Genomic DNA, 23,885 nt, shown 5'->3' with positions numbered 1-23,885 from the left:
TGAGGTTTAAGTATTCATTTAAGTTTATCTACTAACTTTAACGACAACACAGATGAGGAATTCTTGTCCACTTTTACCGAAACAACTAACATCTTGGAAGACGTTTATCACCTTTCAAATAGATCTACAGTGTTTAAAAGTGCACAAAATAGATATAGAGCATTTTTAAGTGCACAAAATAGATATAGAGTATTTTAAAGTGCACAAAATAGATATAGAGTATTTTTAAGTGCACATCCAGAACACAACACGGTCATAAAGAGCAACCCAACCAACCCCTGTGTGTCGTCTGCTGGATTCAAAATATCTACATTCCTTCTCAGTAACACAAAAGGCGTCAACGGCTAAATATAACTCAATTTTATGCAAGTACAATATTTATAAAGAAAAGTTTTAAATATATACGGTACATTAAAATATTATTTTGTCTTTCGAGTTACGAATAATATTAAAGAAGACCTCCAACCCTCCTTCCTCCACGGCCGCTGTAACTTCTATCTTTTTAATGCAAGGAAGAAGGAACCAAAGGCCAAAAGTCCGCAAGATTGTTCCCTCCACGAAAAAATAAAGACAAAATAACAGAGCAAATTTCAAGCAACTGGCTGCCTAGAGTTTCTGTATCTGGTTGAGTTACGGAAAAAAATGTGTTCGTATCTTCGTGCAAAAGATTGTAAATTCCGGACCTGTCGCTATTCCTCTCCACCTCACGAGTCTGTATCTTCCCTCTTCACCAAAATAAATACATTTCTTTTTTTTAACACGTATTTCATTTTGTCATATTCCGTAGACTTCCTGTTCACTACAATAAATAAATAAATAAATACGTGTTTTTACTTCCATTTTCCTCGCTCCAAAAATGTCCTGCTCACCAAAATAAATAAATAAATAATAAAAATACGTGTTTTTATTTTCACTTTCTTCTTTCCAATAGTCCTGTTTACCAAATCAAATAAATAAATAAATAAATGCGTGCTTTAATTTCCATTTTTTCTCACTCCAAAAATCTCCTGTTCACCAAAATAAATAAATAAATAAATACCGGTACGTGTTTTTATTTCCATTTTTATCCCTCCAAATATACAGCAATAAATAAAAAGCCATGTGTTATACCAATACGTGGGGCCAGGAGAGGGGAGCCTTCGTGTGGTGGGACCCATATGACCGGCCATCTCATCTGCCTGGCTATGCAACGTCCCTCAACTTCATCTTTATCCCCCAAAAGGAAGATGGTGGACTGGAGGAGGGCAACTCAAGCCTGCAGTCCACCGGGTTCACGTTTCAGATGAACCTGGGACGACAACAACAACAACTACTACTACTTCTACCACTATTACTACTACAACTGCTACTACTATTACGGTACTACTACTATTATTACTACAACTGCTACTACTATTACGGTACTACTACTACTATTACTACTACAACTGCTACTACTACTACTATTGCGGTACTATTACTACTACTACTACTGCTACCATTACTACCACCACCACCACTTGCAGTTTACTGGTCACGCCACTCAAGCTGTTAGCACTCAGGCTTATAGTCGGCAGAGGGATGGAGTGGAGAGGCACAGGTATATGAGAGAAGGGCGTGTGTGAGCTGGGAGCAGGGCAATGAAGTGGCGGGGGACGGGGCGACATGGAGGCGATTTGTTTGTGGCCACCCCTTACGGGATTAAGGCGTTTGGCAATAGATAGACAGATGTTAATGATGCAATGTATATACAAAAAAAAAAAAAAAATGATATCGGTGTGTAATACGCAAGATACATCACTAAAGGTGTTACAAAAAACAAGTAGTGCCTCAAAAGGTCTTCACATCCATACTACGAATATACCGTGATTGAAGCTGCCAAGTACCGTAAAAGATGCTATCGAACAGCGACAGAAAAGCCTACTCTCCCCCACCCACCTCTCCCACCTGCAGCACTAGCATAGAAAAGGAAGCACACCAAACCCGAAGGAAAGGCCGAAACTGAGCGAGCGAGAGAGAGAGAGAGAGAGAGAGAGAGTCAAAGAAATAGCTACCCTCCCAATTTCGTCTGATAATAATTTACAAGTGACGAAGTGCAATGAAAATCTTTGCCTAATAGTACGTGTTTCAGATGGTTCGATTTCTCCGCTATGTATTGGTCAAACTTTGGGAAGATTCTCTCTCTCTCTCTCTCCAGCGTCGGCAACCAGAGCTGTCAAGTGTATTCCAGACGCAACTACAAAAGAGAAGTGTACAGAGGTAAGACTTATTTCCTTGTGTGTTCAGGCTGGAGGATACAGAGTTGATCATTGTGTGTGTGTGTGTGTGTGTGTGTGTGTGTGTGTGTGTGTGTGTGTGTGTGTTTTGAGGACGAAATATACAGAACTGATTAGTTTGTGTGTGTGTGTGTGTGTGTGTGTGTGTGTGTGTGTGTGTACTTAAACTGTCACTCAATATAGCCTACAAGCCTCTGTTTTTTCTCTCTCTCTATGCACTGTCACGAAAACTAAGATCACTGTTGATTATACTCTTTTTACTTTAACTTGGCCTAGATTTTCGTCCTATTGCATCTTATTTCACGCAGATCTAGAGCCAAAAGGAAAAAAAAAAAAATGTGGCACTACATCCTTCCCATGGGGCTTCTTCGTGACTGGCATTAATTATTTGATTAGTCAATTGTCGTAACTCTAACTTCAAAATGGTAAGATGGCGATTTTAGGCCATGTCTGAGTAGGAGTAGAGGACACGTAGGTTCATGGAGTAAGAGGCAAAATAATGGAATCAGTCCCCCCAGCCTTGAGCCAATAAAAATCAAGTCTCCAAGCAAGTCTTTATCAACAAAACAACTGCTTCCACCCATACCATCTTCCACGAACATTACAACACACGGAAAAAACACATGATTATTCTCAAGATTAGGATCTTTGTTAGATTGCTTCATATATTTTCGTCGTCAATCATACAAGAACCAAAACTTTTTACCCAAAACAAAGAAGAATGGAGAATGACGCAGGGATTAAATGTATATATATAAGTGGTTTCATGACAGAACTGAATAGTTCACTTTTACGGAGGTTATTTATCCTATTTTTTTTTTTTTTTTCCCCCAGAGGCCGCGTGACGTCATCAGTGTGCTTGCAGGTGCCTATATAATTAAAAACCCTGGATGGCCCCATCCATCCCTCAGTGCTCACCAGGAAGAGGAGAAGTGTGATCATGTCGCTCGTCGCCCTTGCTTTGTTTCTGGTGGCCGTGGGTTCCGCCTCGGCCGAACTGACTGACGAATGCTTGGCGTGTATGTGCTACGTGAGTATTAGGATATATTACTACAATCATCATCATTATTGGCAACAAAGCTACATTATTATTATTATTATTAATTATGCTTTCTATACCTTATTTTTAGTACAATCATGTTTTCTTATGTGTTGTGTATTATTAATTATATACTACTACAATTCAAGCCTTTCCATTACCATCGCTTTTTGTTGTTGATATTTTAGTTGTTGTAATGACCCCAAGCTTATCTAAAACGTGAACCCTGCAGGATTAAACATAGTACGTGTCCACACGTGTGCTGGAACAAGCACGGGCAACATGTAAACAACACAGTAACGAACAAGCTGCAAACATGCTGGGAACAGCAGCTCCAAATTATGTTGGCACGATCATGATGAAGTCTCAGCTGCCTCGTATGGACACACTTATCCCATCTGCTGCCAGCAGCTTTGAAGCTGCACTGTAACATGTTTGCATACATCTGTCCAAACACTGCTGCACTCATGTACCCAAACATGTTGCCAGCTGTGTTGTCAACACATGCTCCAGTACACGTGTGGACGCGCCCTTAGTTCCAGCAGTCCAACATTTTTTTTGAGGGGATAAGGAGTGAGTTCACGGTGCTTGAACAACCAGTTAACGGAACTGCCCGGTTATATCAGGGTCACCACATGAAGGCGTCCCTCTCCAGCACCAATCATATGGTTTACATAACCGGACTCCGCCGCCGGATATACAGACGTCCTTCATCTCCTTCCTTGCCCCAGGACAGAAAGACGATGGTAGAGGCAACGCCCACCTGCAGTCCACCGGGTTCCCGTTTCAGATGATTCCAGGGCCACAACATCGCAGGCCAGGAGTTAGTCCCTTCACTATCACTACCATGATGTATTACCAGGTAGTTCTTATAGTCACGCAACCTGCACACCAATATGTCCGCCTCACGAGTCTTCGTGAACTGGACGGCTTACCTACAGTTTTCGTAAACCCTCTCACTCCTGTGCTGTTCAAAGCTGAATAAATCTGCAGTAACGCTGTGTGCCCTGGATGAAGCAGCTGCGGCATCCACCTGGGAGCTAAACTTCTTATTTCCTCGCACTTCGCCGTGGGAAGGACCTTGGTCTGACCCTGGTGAGGCGCTGTCTCTAACAAGGGGGGCGCCAGATCCCCACACGGTGCGTGTACTCTGATGTAACTGCAGAATGGTCCTACAGAAGGACTTACCTGTGGTCGACGGGTCAGGTCAGCTATACAGAATGAAGTTAAGCAACGTAAACAACATCGTAGCCATATTTTCTACTCTACCCTACTCTAACCTAACCTAAGCCAACCTAACCTAATGTCAATCATATCCCAGCCACATTTTCTAACTTTGCCTACCATCCCCCCACCAGGTGTCCAGCCAGGGGTGCAAGATGCCAACCCCTGTGTGCTCCTATTCTGAGATCTGTGGGCCCTGGGGCATCACCAGGGGGTACTGGATTGATGGAGGACAGCTGCTGGGCGGTGAGCTGGGGGGGGGGGAGAAAGGGGCAATAGGCGGGGGTGGGGGGGGGACAAGAAATGGGAGTAGGTGGTTCAGGAGGGAGGCATGAGAGGGTTGATGAGGGGGGGGGGGCAAGAGAGGATGTGTGTGTGAGGGAGAGGGCAAGTGGAGGGGCTTAAGGTGGGCCAGGAAGGGCACGAGGAGGTTGAGTGGTGAAGATAAGGGTAGGTGGTGACGGAGGAAGGAAAGAGATTCGTAAAGACAACGAGGAGGAAAGGGAAGTGAGACAGTAGTTAAGACGGAAGGCATATGGGCAAGAGGCTGGTAAGGGAGAGAGATGAGAAGGGGGGCAAGAGGTGGGAAGGGAAGAGGGGAGGGCAAGATACAGGCATGGGGTGAGGGAGAACGGGAACAAGGGCAGGTAGGATGGGCAGAGAGAGAGCAAGAAGGGGCAAGAGTATGAATTAGTGGATCAGCATTAAGTAAGGAGGTAAAGGTGCAATTAAAGGCAAAGAGAGAGGGAGAGGGTAAGGAGATGTGAAAAGAGGAGAAGTGATTTGGGGGTTGGAAGGCTAGGGTAAGGGGGCAATAAAGGTAGGGAAAGGGCAATGACAGGGTAGGGAGAAGAAGGCAAGGGAGCATGGCGTGAGGAAAGAGAGGTGAAGGCAAAGGAAGAGCGACCAGAGGGAAGCTACAAGATTAATTCTCTATGTCTCCCTGTGTTTTGGGCTGTCTACAGACTTCTAAGACTGTGTGTGTGTGTGTGTGTGTGTGTGTGTGTGTGTGTGTGTGTGTGTGTGTGTGTGTGTGTGTGTGTGTGTTTGTAGAAAATAAACATTTAACTCGTCACCTTCCTGAATCCGCCATCTAATGTACTTCCCCCTCCCTCAAACAGACTTCTACGAGTGTGTGGGTGACTGGCAGTGCAACGAGGACACCGTAAGGGCCTACATGGACAGGTACGTGCCCAGCGCCGATGCCACGTGCGAGGACTACTCACGGACGCACGCAGGCGGACCGTGGGGGTCAGGCGCCAGCTATGCCACGGACTACTGGTATGCGGTGAAGGACTGTCTGGACTTTGGATATTTCACACCACCGCCTCAGTAGATTTCTGAACCGGGGACCTCTTCACACACACACACACACACACACACACACACACACACACACACCTGTACTGCCTAGGATACTTCAGTTTTTGCCATGGAACATTCATACTCACAGGGCCGTAATTTCTGTGGGGGGCTATAACCCCCCCAATGTTTTCTATATATTAATTTATCAAAACTTGAAGTAAGATTGACGGCTTATAAAGCTGAACTTAAATATAAAATGGAAGAAATACTTGGAATAGTTTCATTGAAAATTCAAACAATTCTACTTGTGTTTGATCGAATATTTCTAAATATTATCCAAAATAATCATAAACGTAATCATAATAGTACTTAGCTTTTCATTATTTTATTACCCCCCCCAAAAAAAAAGTCAGAGTGGTATATTTCAAATCGAATCCTACCGCAGGTGTGTAGGAACAATCTTGGTAAGAGTGCAACGTAGTACAACAAAAAGGTGAAATGGCCAAATTATTAAACATAGTCACAGTTTGAGCCGAAAGTTGAGACTGACAAAGTGAAGACTTGAATCAAAACACACACCTCCACCACTAAACATACATGCCTCATTAAACATCGCCTTTCAACCTGAATCGAACTGAAAAATATCGGAAGGTCTGCAACCTTAAGGGCTTCGATTTAATTTTAAGTTTGTAGTACGGAGGTATATACATTTGGCCTACCCCAAAAAATTCTCCTGAAAATTACAGGCCTGCATCTTCCCTGCTAACCCTAACACCTTACACCATTATAACAACACGTACTTTTTACTATAATACAAAGGCTTCCCGCTCACCAAAATATGTAAACTTTTCTGCCAGTATCATTTCTTATATCTCACTGTAAAGGCTTCCTGTTCATCAATATAAATACCACTGAGTGTTTTACTTTTCAGCCACAGTGACAATTTCCTGCTCGTCAAAATAAACCATTATAATAATACCATTTTTTTTTTCTCTTTCGATCACACGTAATATTTCCTGTTCATCAAAGTAAATAAAGTTTTGTATCAGCAAGGACTTTCGTTTTTTTCAACCAATCCGTAAAGTTTTTCCTCTTCACCAAAACAATACATTTTTCCTCGCCCGGACGGAGTCCGGCGAGGCATTGTTTTTGTCGTGTCTTTGTTTGTTCATTTGTTTCATGTTTGTTAGCAAGATTACGGAAAAAAGCTGGATGAAATTACATGAAACTTTCAGGATATGTGGGCAATGGATCCCAAAGGAAATTAATACAATTTTGGAGGTAATCGAATGACCCTGAAAGTTCAAACTCAAGGTCACGGATTTTTAAAGGGTTATATCTTGAAACTGGTTGAAGATGGAGATATTTACTATTAAGAATATACAGGAACTCGTAATATGGATTATCATTTGGCACCATGACCTTTGACAGTAAGTGACACTGAAAGGTCAAACTCAAGGTCACGGATATTCAGAGGGCTATAACTCGATACTCACTGAAGGTAGAGATATTTACTATTAACAAGATATAGAAAGTCTCATACGGGCTTTCATTTGGCACCATGATCTTTGACCTTGAGTGACCTTGAAATGTCAAACGAAAGATTATGGACTTTCTGAGGGCGTACCTTGAAAACATTTGTGCCATTACCTTTAGACTTTAATTGTGTACTGACAATACATGGCAGTAACGATTAAGTATTTAACAGCAATAAAATAACTGCTGTCGGGCGAGGTTTGTTGTGCCTGGCACCACTTGTTGGACGTTGTGATGTGGATGTGACAGAAAGCGTTAGGAGAAACACCCATGTGGAGAGGATGGAGCGAGAGACTAATGAGGAGTGTATGTGACTGTGGTGGAGAGGGGGAGGAGACCTAGGATGAGATGGAGGGATGAAGTAGTGGGGTATATGAGAAAGGGGTGTGTGAGCGGGGGGGGCAGTGAAATTGAGGGAGACAGGGCGACATGGAGGCGATTTTTTGTGGCCACCCATTACGGGATTAAGTGCCTGGATATAGATAGATTTGTATTAATGTCCATCCATCTATCTGCCACCCTTATCGCCTCAGGAGGGCAAAGATCTGAGGCTCAGCTATTCACTCCAAACAATGAAGGCAGAAGTACCCAGTTTGTTTTCCCTGAGCAGCAGCATGTGAGCCATAAACTGCATCCGTCCCTCAGATTTTACTCCTATGGGTTAAATCCAGTCGGAGTGCCTTGCCCCACTGGACCACACGTCACTGGTTATACACTAAAACAAAAAGAACCAAAAGATGAGAACCTGGTAACTTTTTTTTTTTTATAAATATCAGAACAAGGGAAGGAAAAACAAATGAATAAAAAAAAAAAAAAAATTGTCCTTTACAGAGAAGTTACACGGACAAGTAGTATCTCAAAATGTCTTACGACCCATATTGAGGAAGTACCATGAAGTTGGCAAGTACCTTTTGCTACTCAATAACAGGGAGTGTAACAAAAACAAAGGCGCTCCTCAACCACCTCTCACATCCGCAGCGCTGGCATGGAAAAGCATAACCAATCGGGGGATGAGGGAGAGAGGGGAAGGACACGAGAAAATTTTACAGGAAAGGAGGAAACAATGAACCCACCACAATGTTGGGTCTGGGAAAACTTTACCTAATCGTGTCCTGAACTGCTGTCTTGAGGAACTGGCAGGTATCTGTGTGTGTGTGTGTGTGTGTGTGTGTGTGTGTGTGTGTGTTTTGAGGAAGAAATATACAGAACTGGTTAGTGTGTGTGTGTGTGTGTGTGTGTGTGTGTGTGTGTGTGTGTGTGTGTGTGTGTGTTTTGAGGAAGAAATATACAGAACTGGTTAGTTTGTGTGTGTGTGTGTGTGTGTGTGTGTGTGTGTGTGTGTGTGTGTGTGTGTGTGTGTGTGTGTGTGTGTGTGTTTTGAGGAAGAAATATACAGAACTGGTTAGTTTGTGTGTGTGTGTGTGTGTGTGTGTGTGTGTGTGTGTGTGTGTGTGTGTGTGTGTTTTTGAGGATGATATATACAGAACTGGTTAGTTTGTGTGTGTGTGTGTGTGTGTGTGTGTGTGTGTGTGTGTGTGTTTTTTGAGGAAGAAATATAAAAAAAAGGATAGTTTGTGTGTGTGTGTGTGTGTGTGTGTGTGTGTGTGTGTGTGTGTGTGTGTGTGTTTTGAGGAAGAAATATACAGAACTGGTTAGTGTGTGTGTGTGTGTGTGTGTGTGTGTGTGTGTGTTTTGAGGAAGAAATATACAGAACTGGTTAGTTTGTGTGTGTGTGTGTGTGTGTGTGTGTGTGTGTGTGTGTGTGTGTGTGTGTGTGTTTTGAGGAAGAAATATACAGAACTGGTTAGTTTGTGTGTGTGTGTGTGTGTGTGTGTGTGTGTTTTGAGGAAGAAATATACAGAACTGGTTAGTTTGTGTGTGTGTGTGTGTGTGTGTGTGTGTGTGTGTGTGTGTGTGTTTTGAGGAAGAAATATACAGAACTGGTTAGTTTGTGTGTGTGTGTGTGTGTGTGTGTGTGTGTGTGTGTGTGTGTGTGTGTGTGTGTGTGTGTGTGTGTTTTGAGAAAGAAATATACAGAACTGGTTAGTGTGTGTGTGTGTGTGTGTGTGTGTGTGTGTGTGTGTGTGTGTGTGTACTTACTGTCACTTAATATAACCTTCTTTTTTTTTTTTATGTCCGACTCTGGGCATAGGCTTCACAGCCTGCTATCAAGGCCCAGCAGTCCTCCTACATACCATACACCTCTACATGTCACCACTTCTGCACTAACACCCACCGTCCATATTGAATACATGTTAGGGCTGTCTCATACAGGACTGGTGTATTGGTATTACCTACATGCCTCTGTTTTCTCTCTCTCTATGCACTGTCACGAAAACTAAGATCACTGTTGATTATACTATTTTTATTTTTATTTGGCCTAGATTTTCGTCCTATTGCATCTATTTCAAGTACATCTATTGCCAAAACGAAAAAAAAAAAATGTGGCACTACATCCTTCCCATGGGGCTTCTTCGTGACTGGCATTAATTTTTTGGTGTTAGTCAATTGTCGTAACTCTAACTTCAAAATGATGAGATGGCGATTTTAGGCCAAGTCTGAGTAGGAGTAGAGGACACGTAGGTTCATGGAGTAACAGGCAAAATAATGGAAACAGTCACCCCAACCTTGAGCCAATAAAAAATCAAGTCTCCAAGCAAGTCTTTATCAACAAAACAACTGCTTCCACCCATACTTTCATCCACGAACATTACAACACACAGTAAAAACATATGATTATTCTCAAGATTAAGCTATTCGTTAGATTCATATATATATATTTTTTTTCTACCCAGAGGCCTCGTGACGTCATCAGTGTGCTTGCAGGTGCCTATATAATTATAAACCCTGGAAGGCCCCATCCTTCCCTCAGTGCTCACCAGGAAGAGGAGAAGTGTGATCATGTCGCTCGTCGCCCTTGCTTTGTTTCTGGTGGCCGTGGGTTCCGCCTCGGCCGAACTGACTGACGAATGCTTGGCGTGTATGTGCTACGTGAGTATTAGGATTATTACTACAATCATCATTACTGGCAAAAAAGCTACATTATTATTATATTAATTATGCTTTCTATACCTTATTTTTAGTACAATCATGTTTTCTTACGTGTTGTGTATTATTAATTATATACTACTACAATTCAAGCCTTTCCATTACAATCGCTTTTTGTTCTTGATATCCTAGTTATTGCAATGACCCCAAGCTTATCTAAAACGTGAACCCTGCAGGATTAAACATAGTACGTGTCCACACGTGTGCTGGAACAAGCACGGGCAACATGTAAACAACACAGTAACGAACAAGCTGCAAACATGCTGGGAACAGCAGCTGCAAATTATGTTGGCACGATCATGATGAAGTCTCAGCTGCCTCGTATGGACACACTTATCCCATCTGCTGCCAGCAGCTTTGAAGCTGCACTGTAACATGTTTGCATACATCTGTCCAAACACTGCTGCACTCATGTACCCAAACATGTTGCCAGCTGTGTTGTCAACACATGCTCCAGTACACGTGTGGACGCGCCCTTAGTTCCAGCAGTCCAACATTTTTTTTGAGGGGATAAGGAGTTCACGGCGCTTGAACAACCAGTTAACGAAACTGCCCGGTTATATCAGTGTCACCACATGAAGGCGTCCCTCTCCAGCACCAATCATATGGTTTACATAACCGGACTCCGCCGCCGGATATACAGACGTCCTTCATCTCCTTCCTTGCCCCAGGACAGAAAGACGATGGTAGAGGCAACGCCCGCCTGCAGTCCACCGCGTTCCCGTTTCAGATGATTCCAGGGCCACAATATCGCAGGCCAGGAGTTAGTCCCTTCACTATCACTACCATGATGTATTACCAGGTAGTTCTTATATTCACGCAACCTGCACACCAATATGTCCGCCTCACGAGTCTTCGTGAACTGGACGGCTTACCTACAGTTTTCGTAAACCCTCTCACTCCTGTGCTGTTCAAAGCTGAATAAATCTGCAGTAGCAGCTGTGTGCCCCGGATGAAGCAGCTGCGGCATCCACCTGGGAGCTAAACTCCTTATTTCCCTGCACTTCACCGTGGGAAGGACCATGGTCTGACCCTGGTGAGGCGCTGTCTCTAACAAGGGGGACGCCAGTTCCCCACACGGTGCGTGTACTCTGATGTAACTGCAGAATGGTCCTACAGAAGCACTTAACTGCGGTCGACGGGTCAGGTCAGCTATACAGAATGAAGCTAAGCAACGTAAACAACATCGTAGCCATATTGTCTACTCTACCCTACTCTAACCTAACCTAAGCCAACCTAACCTAATGTCAATCATATCCCAGCCACATTTTCTAACTTTGCCTACCATCCCCCCACCAGGTGTCCAGCCAGGGGTGCAAGATGCCAACTCCTGTGTGCTCCTATGCTGGCGTCTGTGGACCCTGGGGCATCACCAGGGGGTACTGGATTGATGGAGGACAGCTGCTGGGCGGTGAGCTGGGGGGGGGGGGACAAGAAATGGGAGTAGGTGGTTCAGGAGGAAGGCATGAGAGGGTTGATGGGGGGGGGGGAGAGAACAGAGGATGTGTGTGAGGGAGAGGGCAAGTGGAGGGGCTTAAGGTGGGCCAGGAAGGGCACGAAGGGGATGAGTGGTTAAGAAGAAAGGGGTAGGAGGTGACGGAGGAAGGAAAGACGAGATAGGTTAAGACACAGAGGAGGAAAAGGAGTGAGACATGAGTTACGAAAGACGGTATATGGGCAAGAGGTTGGTAACGGAGAGAGATGGGTAGGCGGGCAAGAGGAAGGAAGGGAAGAGGAGAGGGCAAGATACAGGCATGGGGTGAAGGAGAACGGGAACAAGGGCAGGTAGGATGGGCAGAGAGAGAGCAAGAAGGGGCAAGAGTATGAAGAAGTGGATCAGCATTAAGTAAGGAGGTAAAGGTGCAATTAACGACAAAGAGAGAGGGAGAGAGGGTAAGGAGGTGTGAAGCGAGGAGGAGTGATTTGGGGGTTGGAAGGCTAGGGTAAGGGAGCAATAAAGGTAGTGAAAGGGCAATGAGAGGGTAGGGAGAAGAAGGCATGGGTTGAGGATAGAGAGGTGAAGGCAGAGTCACCAGAGGGCAGCTACAAAGTTAATTTGTCTATGTCTATCTGTCTGTCTGTGTTTTGGGCTGTCTACAGATTTTGAAGTGTGTGTGTGTGTGTGTGTGTGTGTGTGTGTGTGTGTGTGTGTGTGTGTGTGTGTGTGTGTGTGTGTGTGTGTGTGTATAAAATCAACATTTAACTCTTAACCTTCCTGAATCCGCCATCTAATGTACTTCCCCCTCCTCCAAACAGACTTCTACGAGTGTGTGGGTGACTGGCAGTGCAACGAGGACACTGTGAGGGCCTACATGGACAGGTACGTGCCCAGCGCCGATGCCACGTGCGAGGACTACTCAAGGACGCACGCAGGCGGACCGTGGGGGATGAACGGAGGCTACGCCACGGCGTACTGGAATTCGGTCAAGGCCTGTCTGGACTCTGGATCCTCCACACCACCGCCTCAGTAGATTTCTGAACCGGGGACCTCTTCACACACACACACACACACACACACACACACACACACACACTTGTACTGCCTAGGGTACTTCAGTTTTTGCCATGGAAAATTCATACTCGCAGGGCCGTAATTTCTGGGGGAGCTATAACCCCCCCAATGTTTTCTATATATTAATTTCTCAAAACTTGAAGTAAGATTGAGGGCTTATAAAGCTGAACTTAAATATAAAATGGAAGAAATACTTGGAATAGTTTCATTGAAAATTCAAACAATTCTCCTTGTGTTTGATCGAATATTTCTATATTTTATCCAAAATAATCATAAACGTAATCATAATAGTACTTAGCTTTTCATTATTTTATTACCAAAAAAATAAAAAAGTCAGAGTGGTATATTTCAAATCGAATCCTACCGCAGGTGTGTAGGAACAATCTTGATAAGAGTGCATCGTAGTACAACAAAAATATGAAATGGCCAAATTATTAAACATAGTCACAGTTTGAGCCGAAAGTTGAGACTGACAAAGTGAAGACTTGAATCCAAACACCCACCTCCACCACTAAACATACATGCCTCATTAAACATCGCCTTTCAAGCTGAATCGAACTGAAAAATATCGGATGGTCTGCAACCTTAAGAGCTTCGATTTAATTTTAAGTTTGTAGTACGGAGGTATATACATTTGGCCTAGCCCCCAAAAAATTCTGCTAAAAATTACGAGCCTGCATCTTCCCTGCTAACCCTAACACCTTACACCATTATAACAACACGTACTTTTTACTATAATACAAAGGCTTCCCGCTCACCAAAATATGTAAACTTTTCTGCCAGTATCATTTCTTATATCTCACTGTAAAGGCTTCCTGTTCATCAATATAAATACCACTGAGTGTTTTACTTTTCAGCCACAGTGACAATTTCCTGCTCGTCAAAATAAACCATTATAATAATACCATTTTTTTTCTCTTTCGATCACACGTCAAATATTTCCTGTTCATCAAAGTAAATAAAGTTTTGTATCAGCAAGGACTTTCGTTTTCTTCAATCAATCCGTAAAGTTTTCCTCTTCACCAAAACAATACATTTTTCCTCGCCCGGACGGAGTCCGGCGAGGCATTGTTTTTGTCGTTTCTTTGTTTGTTCATTTGTTTCATGTTTTTTAAATATCAGAACAAGGGAAGGAAAAACAAATGAATAAAAAAATAATAAATAAAAACTTGTCCTTTAGAGAGAAGTTACACGGACAAGTAGTATCTCAAAATGTCTTACGACCCATATTGAGGAAGTACCATGAAGTTGGCAAGTACCTTTTGCTACTCAATAACAGGGAGTGTAACAAAAACAAAGGCGCTCCTCAACCACCTCTCACATCCGCAGCGCTGGCATGGAAAAGCATAACCAATCGGGGGATGAGGCAGAGAGGGGAAGGACACGACAGAATTTTACAGGAAAGGAGGAAACAATGAACCCACCACAATGTTGGGTCTTTACCTAATCGTGTCCTGAACTGCTGTCTCGAGGAACTGGCAGGTATTTGTGTTGGCCATCAATTTCAGGTATTAGGAATCTTGTACAGTCAACCAAAATAGTGTCAGCCATCTTACCGCACGCATAATTTTGAAACATGGATGAAGCATTGTGGTATACGGGGCGCCCTCTGATTACAAGTGCATAGTCAACCCCCCCCCCCAAAAAAAAAAGTATCGTCCATCTTACCATATATATTTTGAAATATGGTCGAAGCACTGTGGTATACGGGGCAGCCTTTGATTATAAGTGCAAATACTGTCCTTGGTAAGTATTAGGACTCAAAATCGCATAAATCATCATATACGAGTAAACTGCGTGGTATATTTTTTTGAAGCAACATGTTAACAGGGTCACACGTGTCCTACAAAACTCGTTCATTCTCACATCCATCAGAAGGAATTTTTTCTCTGAAGCAACAAGTTAATAGATTCCTGTGTGTCCTACAAAACTCGTTCATTTTCACATCCATCTTTTTTTTTTTTTTTTTTTTTTAAGCAACAAGTTAATAGATTCACGTGTGTCCCACAAAACTCGCTCATTTTCTCATCCATCGTTGCTTAGGTGTGCGGTACTTTTCTTACTGATTGTATGTGAAGAAATTACCTAATGTGTCATGGTGGTAATGCGTTGGGTCAGGCATACACCCATGTCTCCTCCTTGAATAGGTATTTAAACTAACAATGTCGCTGGCACTCGATGTTTTAAAAGCCATGGAGAATTTTCAAACCGTCAATTAGTTTTCCGTGTAAACACCTTGTCTACAGGTATAATTTTGAACCCCTTAATAAGTGGTAAATAAATGGTATATAATAAATAATAAATATTTGGATGATTTGGAAACCCTTAACTAGTTTTCCGTGAAACCCTTGGGCCCATCTGTCGTCGGTTGGGGAGGCTCCCTGACACATCTTCCTTACTAATTCATTTTTGGATATGACTGGCTAATATCGTTTTGTACGTTATATATTTGGAGTATGGCGATGTTTGAAGGATTTATGTAACACAGAAGAGGACGGCAAGGAGTAAGCAAATTTAAATCGTTTAGGAGGAGGTGTTAGGGAGCTTCCTTAACCAACCAGAATACCTCCCCCACTGTATGAGTATAGACCGGTACCAGCAGCCTTCACTGATATCCCACGTGCCTGGTGGATGGGATCTGTTTAGCAGGCTGTGTAGGGAATTCTTCAAGCCAAGCGATACCTTTCCTTAGCATCGGCGACCAGAACTGCACAACGTATTCCAGGTGTGGCCCTACAAGTCAGTCGTATTGAGAGAGGACTACCATTTTATCTACCTAAACTATCTTTAACGTTGGAATATATAGAGAGAACGTATAGAGAGAGGATTACCACTTTATCTACCTAAACTATACTCTTTTTTTTTTTATGCGAAGATATACTTTTTTTTTGTGTAAAGAAGAAGGAACCAAAGGCAACGAGCCCGCAAAACTGTTCCTTCCAAGAGAAAAACAAAATACAAGAGAGGGCAAAATTCAGGATCCGATCATTTCGAGATGCCTGGACACACTGCGTTTGAAAGACCGGAGATCATAGGAAGCAGGAAATACAGACAGAGGGAGACAGTTCCACAGTTGACAGGTTAGTGATGATTGGCTGAATGCAATATGTCTGAATAACTTACTAACCCAAATTCTTCCCCCAGATATATGTTGTCAATTAATAATACTTAGGTGTAAAGGGACTACGAAATAATGTTGCAATCAGCCAATCATCACCACCCTGTCAAGTGCATCTTCGCCTCGATAAAAAATAAATAAATAAATAAATATAACTCTCTTTAACGTTGGAATGTATGTGCCTTCTTCTCTACTTCACTGAGCTAACAGGAATACATGAGATCACTGCTGTTTGATACATCTCTGTCTGTAGATGACCCACTGACACGTGGAAATGTTGGGTGAGAGAGAGAGAGAGAGAGAGAGAGAGAGAGAGAGAGAGAAAGAGAATTTGAGCTTGCATTCCTTATTTCTCTAACGTGTCAGGCTACAGAGAACCCAACTTCACACAGTCTGGGTTCTGTGTAGCCCAAAACGTTAGAGAGAATACAGAAATCAGGTTCTACTTTGTCTCTCTCCCAGCCAACACTTCCACTTCCAGGTCAATTCTGTAAGCCAATTCTGCTGACCACACTTCCTAACATATGAAATGAAATGAAAAAAAAGTAGCACCAGGTAACAAAGATCATATGGCACACTTCCTAACAAAGAACGGGTTGTTTTTGGATGTGCAGAATAATTGTACATCACCTGACACTTCTGCAGGATGAAAGACATTTGCTACCTTTCACACTGCTCCCCTATCTTCACAAATATGTAGTTCTATCCTCTCGAGTGACCCACCTTTGAGCCATTCACAGTTCACCTGAAGATGCCCACAGGTATTTAATTATTGTAAACGGTAAATAGTAATGGGCCTAGAAGTGAACCTTGGGGAACTCCATTTGTAACTGATGCCCAGCTATAAGCTTCCCCGTCGACTATTATTCTTTGGGAGTAATGGGGAGAGAGAGAGAGAGAGAGAGAGAGAGAGAGAGAGAGAAACACACACACACACACACACAGAAACACCCCCCCCCACACACACACACACTCCAGATGTACAATTTCCCAAGGCCTTGTAATAACCTCCACATCACCTTGTTACGAAAGATGCAGGTGAGAGGGCACATGTACCGCCCAGTGCCAGGTATTCTCAGGACAAGGCTGTAAAAGTATCTGGTTATTTTCTTAGTACCGGTACCTGATGTTTCAAATACCATAGCTGTGTTCTTCTTGACCCTCACATCGTTGGGGTTACTCTAGTATGCTGTTCCTGGTAATGCTATTTTTTTTTTTTTTCGTTTCTCTCTCTCTCTCTCTCTCTCTAAAACACACACAGACACAGACACACACACACACACACACACACACACTTTCAGATCCGAGGCGTTTCATTCCCGCAGAGTTTAGCGACTTCACACCACCACACCACTCCACTCCACACCTTACACCACACCACTCCACACCTCAAACCACACCACTCCTTCACCACTACGGGTCTCTCTCTCACATGCTGAATAAAATCGTCTGGAGGCAGCTTGAATAACCAGGACACACGTCATTATAATTTTGAGAGATCCCCCTGACTTTTTTTCTCTCTCCTATGCATTCCAAAACCGCTTATGTATAAAAAAAAATCCATATTTAGTGATATTCTCTCCGCCTGTAATGTAACCTTAGAGAGAGAGAGAGAGAGAGAGAGAGAGAGAGAGAGAGAGAGAGAGAGAGCATATATAATTCTTCTTCTACCTATTGCCTTGCCTTAGAGAGAGAGAGAGAGAGAGAGAGAGAGAGAGAGAGAGAGAGAGAGAGAGAGAGAGAGAGAGAGAGAGAGAGAGCATATATAATTCTTCTTCTACCTATTGCCTTGCCTTAGAGAGAGAGAGAGAGAGAGAGAGAGAGAGAGAGAGAGAGAGAGAGAGAGCATATATAATTCTTCTTCTACCTATTGCCTTGCCTTAGAGAGAGAGAGAGAGAGAGAGAGAGAGAGCATATATAATTCTTCTTCTACCTATTGCCTTGCCTTAGAGAGAGAGAGAGAGAGAGAGAGAGAGAGAGAGAGAGAGAGCATATATAATTCTTCTTCTACCTATTGCCTTGCCTTAGAGAGAGAGAGAGAGAGAGAGAGAGAGAGAGCATATATAATTCTTCTTCTACCTATTGCCTTGCCTTAGAGAGAGAGAGAGAGAGAGAGAGAGAATATATAATTCTTCTTCTACCTATTGCATTGCCTTAGAGAGAGAGAGAGAGAGAGAGAGAGAGAGAGCATATATAATTCTTCTTCTACCTATTGCCTTGCCTTAGAGAGAGAGAGAGAGAGCATATATAATTCTTCTTCTACCTATTGCCTTGCCTTAGAGAGAGAGAGAGAGAGAGAGAGAGCATATATAATTCTTCTTCTACCTATTGCCTTGCCTTAGAGAGAGAGAGAGAGAGAGAGAGAGAGAGAGAGAGAGAGAACGCATATATAATTCTTCTTCTACCTATTGCCTTGCCTTAGAGAGAGAGAGAGAGAGAGAGAGAGAGAGAGAGAGAGAGAGAGAAAGCATATATAATTCTTCTTCTACCTATTGCCTTGCCTTAGAGAGAGAGAGAGAGCATATATAATTCTTCTTCTACCTATTGCCTTGCCTTAGAGAGAGAGAGAGAGAGAGAGAGAGAGAGAGAAAGCATATATAATTCTTCTTCTACCTATTGCCTTGCCTTAGAGAGAGAGAGAGAGAGAGAGAGAGAGAGAGAGCATATATAATTTTTCTTCTACCCATTGCCTTGCCTTACTGGTTTTGCACACATATATATATATAATTATTTCCATCACTTTCTCCCCATCTTTATTTCCTTTTCCCCATAAAACTTTTCCATTCATCGTTGTCTGCCTGTTTCCCATATTCCTTTACGTATGGATAGATGAAGAGAAAGACAGACATGGATAGACAGATATTTAGATAGATGGATGGATATAGACAGATAGATGAACTGATAGACAGATGGATGGATGGACGGACATAGATGGATAGATAGAAGATGAATAGAGACATAACACCACTTTTCACTCCTTCATAATTACTAGATTTTTAAGTATCTACGCAGAGGTCAAAGGTGTGTGTGTGTGTGTGTGTGTGTGTGTGTGTGTGTGTGTGTGTGTGTGTGTGTGTGTGTGTGTGTGGTCTCTCTCTCTCTCAGCGTTTTTATTTCCCCGGTTTTTGCTATACACATTATTTTATCTTTCATTTCCAGTTACCGTTTTCTAATAATATTTCATCGTCATCATTATCGTTATTAACAATCATCATCATCATCAATCATCATTATCGTCATCAGTCACCATTATCATCATCATTATCATCAATCATCATTCTCATCATCAACCATCATCATTATCACCAATCATCATCATCATCAATTATCATCATCACCGCCATCATCCTCATCATCACGTTTTTCCGACTACTGTAAGTGTATACAAGTATTTCCTCATCCATTTCTTCTTAATTTCCCAAGCTCTTTTCCTCCATTGTTTTTTTTTATATATATATACCGAACAAAATCCATCACACGTTCCCAGGCAGGCTTTGTGATGTGGAAATAATCATCTTATCTCGCACAAGGTGATGCGTAAGACAGGCTGCTTTGACGTAAGTTGATATGGAGAAACAAAGGCGGAAATGAAGGAAAAAAAAAAACAGAAAAACTAATTACAGATAAACAGACGATACTGTGTTGTTAAGTGAAGAGGAAGGGGAGCTGCATGGCTTGGTGGATGAGTTTGGGAGAGTGTGTAAGAAACGGAATCTAAAGGTGAATGTAGGGAAGACTAAAGTGATGGTCGTCGAGAGAAGTGAATCAGTGCATGTACAGTGAGGTTGAATGAGAAGGAAATGGAAAATGTGAGTACGTTTAAGTACTTGGGTAGTGTGATTAAGGATGGAAGTTTATAGGATGAAGTGCTTGAAAGGGTACAACAGGGAAGAAAGGTTGCTGGTTCCTTGAAGGAAGTGGTAAGAAACAGAGAAGTGAGCATGGAAGTAAAAAAAACTACTACAGGACAGTATTGTGATACCAACTCTAACGTATGGAAGTGAAGCTTGGACCTTGTTGATGGGACAGAAGTCAAATGTGAGAGCAGTGGAAATGAGTTATTTGAGAGGAACATGTGGAGTCACATGGAGAGACAGATTGACACATGAGGAAGTGAAGATGCGTTGTGGTGTGGATGTGGATGCGATCGGAAGCGTTAGGAGAAACACACTGAGGTGGTTTGGCCATGTGGAGAGGATGGTAAGTGAGAGACTGACGAGGAGTGTATGTGAGTGAGGTGGAGGGGGGGAGAGGGGGGGAGAGGGAGGGGGAGGCCGAGGATGAGATGGAGGAATGGAGTGGAGAGGTATATGAGAGAGGGGGGTGTGAGCTGGGAAATGAAATGGCGGGGGACAGGGCGGCAAAGAGGCGATTTGTTTGTGGCCACCCCTTACGGGATTAAGGCGTCTGACAGTAGATAGATAGACATATATAGATAGAAGACAGACAGACATACACGTAATAGAGAAAAAGTCAGAAGACAGACAGACAGTATATAGATAGAAAGATAGAAGTAGACAGATAGACAGACAGATGCAAATATGGATAAAACAGACGCACAGATCCAGACAGAAACACTGAAGACAGACAGACAGACAGAGATCAATACATATAGAGAGAAAGACAGCTATGGATAATATAGACAGAAAGACAGCTATGGATAATATAGACAGAAAGACAGCTATGGATAATATAGACAGAAAGACAGCTATAGACAGATGGATAAAGCATACAGATACAGATACTTTAGACAGATAGACAGATATACAAATAGACAGGTACACAGACAGACAGACAGACATACAGATGATTGCTGATAGACAGATGGATAGATGAATTAATACCAGAAAAAAAAAAAAAAAGCAAGATGAGGAATGAACTAAGGTGAAAAAAATTACAAAAACATTAGATAGAAGAGACAGATAAACAGATTAGTAAAGAGAAAAGATAGATACATAGGCTGGTTGTAGATAGATAGATGGATAGATAAGATGAAAATCGACAAGGAACGTGGAAATTGGGTAAAAGAAGGTAACAGAGGAAAAGGAGAGAAATTGGATGACATCTATAAAATCTATAATACATTTTTCAAGGCAATAATAATAATAATAATAATAATAATAATAATAATAATAGTGGCAACAACGACGACGATGATGATGAAGACGACAATATAACAGTAATACGGTGGTGGTAGTAGTAGTAGTAGTAGTAGTAGTAGTAGTAGTAGTAGTAGTAGTAGTAGTAGTAATAATAATAATAATAACTATACTCCTTGTACTGTAACTTGGCCCAGATTTTCGTCCTTTTGCATATTACTGTATATAATTCACGTATCTTAGTGGCAGAAAAGACATTGCTACGGCTCTACATCCTTTCCATAGCACTTCTTCGTGACTAGCACCACATTCTAGTGTTAATCTATTGCTACAACTCCGCATTCAGGACGGGGAGATGGCAATTTTGAGCCAAGTTAGAGTGAGAAGGGTATAAGTCCTCCCATCTCCATACGATTTTACTCAATCTTATCGCAATTTCGGACAATCACACTCTTCGATTAAGCCATACTCTTTTTACTCTAACCTGGCTTAAAATTGCCATCACTACATCTTGAACGCTGACTTATAACAACTGAATAATACCAGAATACGACGCTGGTCACGAAGAAGTGCTATGGAGAGGATGTAGAGCCGTAACAGTCCGCCCGCGAATGAGCTACGCGAAATAAAGTTGTAAAAAAGCCAAAAATCTGAATAGGTATTGTTGTTAAATTATTGTGGTTAGGTTAGTTAGGTTTAATTTGTTAGGTTAGCTTAGAAAAATAAAAAACACAATACCCCTGACTGGAAGAAGCGTACTGTAGTGTAAAATGGCATCACAGAAGGGAGGGGTGCACGTTTTCTTTAGTTCACCCTCCAGTTACATTTTCTGTCACGCTCTGGCCTTTACGTTCGTGGGCTTGGTAGGCTCCCCAGCACTTCACCGCTTCCCCCCCCCTCCTCCTCCTATCTCCCGCCTCTTCCCCTTCCCTTTCTCTCCTTCCTCTTCCTCCCTTTCTCTTTCCCACCCCTCCTCCATCTTTTCCCTCTTCCCCCTCCACTGCTTCCCCTCTTCTCATTCTCATCTATTCATCCTTCCTCTTCTTTCCCCTCCTCTTCTCCTTCCTCTTCTCTCTCTCTCCTCTTGTCCCCCTTCCTCTTCTTCCCTCCACTTCTCCCCTTTCTCCCCCCATTCCTCTTCATCCCTCCACTTCTCCCCTTTCTCCCCCCATTCCTGTTCTTCCCTCCACTTCTCCTTTTTCCTTCCTTCCTCTTCCTTTTCTCTCCCCTCCTCCAATCTTCCCTACCTCCCACCTATCTTCTTGATTGTTGTGGATATTAATCAAAATCTTCTTTCTCTTTGCTTATTTCCTCATACAAACGCCCCTCAACTACCTGTTTTTTTTTTTTTTTTTTTTCCCTAGAAGGTGGTGGACTGAAGAAGTGCAATTTAAGCCTGCAGTCCACAGGGTTCAGGTTTTACATGAGACTAGGACAACAACAACAACAATTACTACTACTGCAATTATCATCATTATTATTATTATTATTACTACTACTACTACTAGTTAATTATTATTATTACCATTATTATTATTATTATTACTACTACTACTACTACTACTACTACAATTATTATTATTAGATCTACCACTGCTGCTACTACCAATACTACTACTACCATCATCATCGCTACTACCACCACCACCACTACTACTATTACTACACCCTTCTTCTCATGCATCTTGCTTCACTGTTTGCTATTCATCTCAATATCTCTCTCTCTCTCTCTCTCTCTCACGTATTTTCACTGTGTATTTCTTCTCTCTTATTCTCTTTTCTCATTTAAATTTTGCATACCTATTATTTCCTTTTCCTCCTCCTCCTCCTCCTCTCTTCTTCTCTCTTTTCTTTTATCTTCTATCTTTATTTATTTTCCCCCTGCTCTCTTTTCCTTCTCCTCCTCTCTTCTTCTCTCTTTTCTTTTATCTTCTATCTTTATTTATTTTCCCCCTGCTCTCTTTTCCTTCTCCTCCTCTCTTCTTCTCTCTTTTCTTTTATCTCCTATATTTTTTTTCCTGCTCTCTTCTTCTCATTACCTATTTTTCTATCCACCTTGCCTCAACCTTCTCATTTCTCCAACTTATATTCTCTCTGTTTATCTTTCATACTTTCGCCTCCCCCTCCTCACTTTCCTTCGTTACATACTGTTTCTTTATAGGTACTTTCTCTCTCTCTCTCTCTCTCTCTCTCTCTCTCTCACACACACACACACACGCCTCCCCTTCCTCACTGTCTTTCGTTACATAGTTTCTTCATAAGTATATATATATATATATTTTTTTTCTCTCTCTCTCTCACACACACACACCTCCCTCTCTCTCTCTCTCTCACACACACACACACACACACACACACACACACACACACACAGGCAGCGGGCCCCAACACCCTCAGTATTGACGTGGCCTCTCCCAAGCCACAACCACCGCCCTGCCTTCCTCCCTACCACCACACCACACCACACCACCACACGTTCTGCAAATTCCGTGTGTACTTCCGTGAGTGTCCCGGTATTACGGTGTGACCTGACCTGGTATAGGGTCGAACTGAGTGCCTGTTATCTCATTTCTGGTGTCCATCTCTCTCATCACCTTATCATTCCTCGACCTCTGTCTATGATGCATTTTGGTTCTGTTCTGACTTTCCTGGGGGTGATTTTAAGTGTTCTGTGGTTTTGATGTGTGTGTGTGTGTGTGTGTGTGTGTGTGTGTGTGTGTGTGTGTGTGTGTGTGTGTGTGTGTGTGTG

At 42.5% G+C, this 23,885-nt stretch overlaps 3 protein-coding genes across 3 annotated transcripts in view; all 3 read left to right on the top strand.

Moving 5' to 3' along the window:
- Positions 1–3,195: 3,195 nt before the first annotated feature.
- Positions 3,196–5,854, top strand: LOC145409104 (lysozyme-like). Its single transcript, XM_080279647.1, has 3 exons — positions 3,196–3,285; positions 4,653–4,764; positions 5,640–5,854. Exons 1-3 carry the CDS (start codon positions 3,196–3,198, stop codon positions 5,852–5,854), a joined length of 417 nt encoding a protein of 138 aa, XP_080135773.1.
- Positions 5,855–10,260: 4,406 nt separating this feature from the next.
- On the top strand, positions 10,261–12,878 carry LOC145409103 (lysozyme-like). The gene is made up of 3 exons (XM_080279646.1): positions 10,261–10,350; positions 11,707–11,818; positions 12,664–12,878. The coding sequence occupies exons 1-3, from the start codon at positions 10,261–10,263 to the stop codon at positions 12,876–12,878; spliced, it is 417 nt and encodes a 138-aa protein (XP_080135772.1).
- Positions 12,879–23,554: 10,676 nt separating this feature from the next.
- The window catches only part of LOC145408950 (galactose-3-O-sulfotransferase 2-like), a 36,040-nt gene continuing 35,709 nt past the window's right edge, over positions 23,555–23,885 (top strand). The window contains exon 1 of the mRNA XM_080279530.1: positions 23,555–23,637. The gene's annotated coding sequence lies outside the window, so the exon portion shown is untranslated. The remainder of the gene's footprint in view (positions 23,638–23,885) is intronic.

The sequence above is a fragment of the Coenobita brevimanus genome, chromosome 79 (genome assembly GCF_032717465.1).
Source record: "Coenobita brevimanus isolate Jiangsu-jjx chromosome 79, ASM3271746v2, whole genome shotgun sequence".
NCBI classification, from domain to species: Eukaryota; Metazoa; Arthropoda; class Malacostraca; order Decapoda; family Coenobitidae; genus Coenobita; species Coenobita brevimanus.
The sequence above is the reverse complement of the archived record's forward strand: the minus strand, read 5'-3'. Positions and strand labels throughout refer to the sequence as shown.

Bases quoted from the DNA above. Each gene is read 5' to 3' on its own strand.
- LOC145409103 (XM_080279646.1), top strand. From the start codon at position 10,261: ATGTCGCTCGTCGCCCTTGCTTTGTTTCTGGTGGCCGTGGGTTCCGCC. The intron at 10,351-11,706 runs GTGAGTATTAGG...TCCCCCCACCAG, and splicing joins GCTTGGCGTGTATGTGCTAC to GTGTCCAGCCAGGGGTGCAA. The intron at 11,819-12,663 runs GTGAGCTGGGGG...TCCTCCAAACAG, and splicing joins TGGAGGACAGCTGCTGGGCG to ACTTCTACGAGTGTGTGGGT.
- LOC145409104 (XM_080279647.1), top strand. From the start codon at position 3,196: ATGTCGCTCGTCGCCCTTGCTTTGTTTCTGGTGGCCGTGGGTTCCGCC. The intron at 3,286-4,652 runs GTGAGTATTAGG...TCCCCCCACCAG, and splicing joins GCTTGGCGTGTATGTGCTAC to GTGTCCAGCCAGGGGTGCAA. The intron at 4,765-5,639 runs GTGAGCTGGGGG...TCCCTCAAACAG, and splicing joins TGGAGGACAGCTGCTGGGCG to ACTTCTACGAGTGTGTGGGT.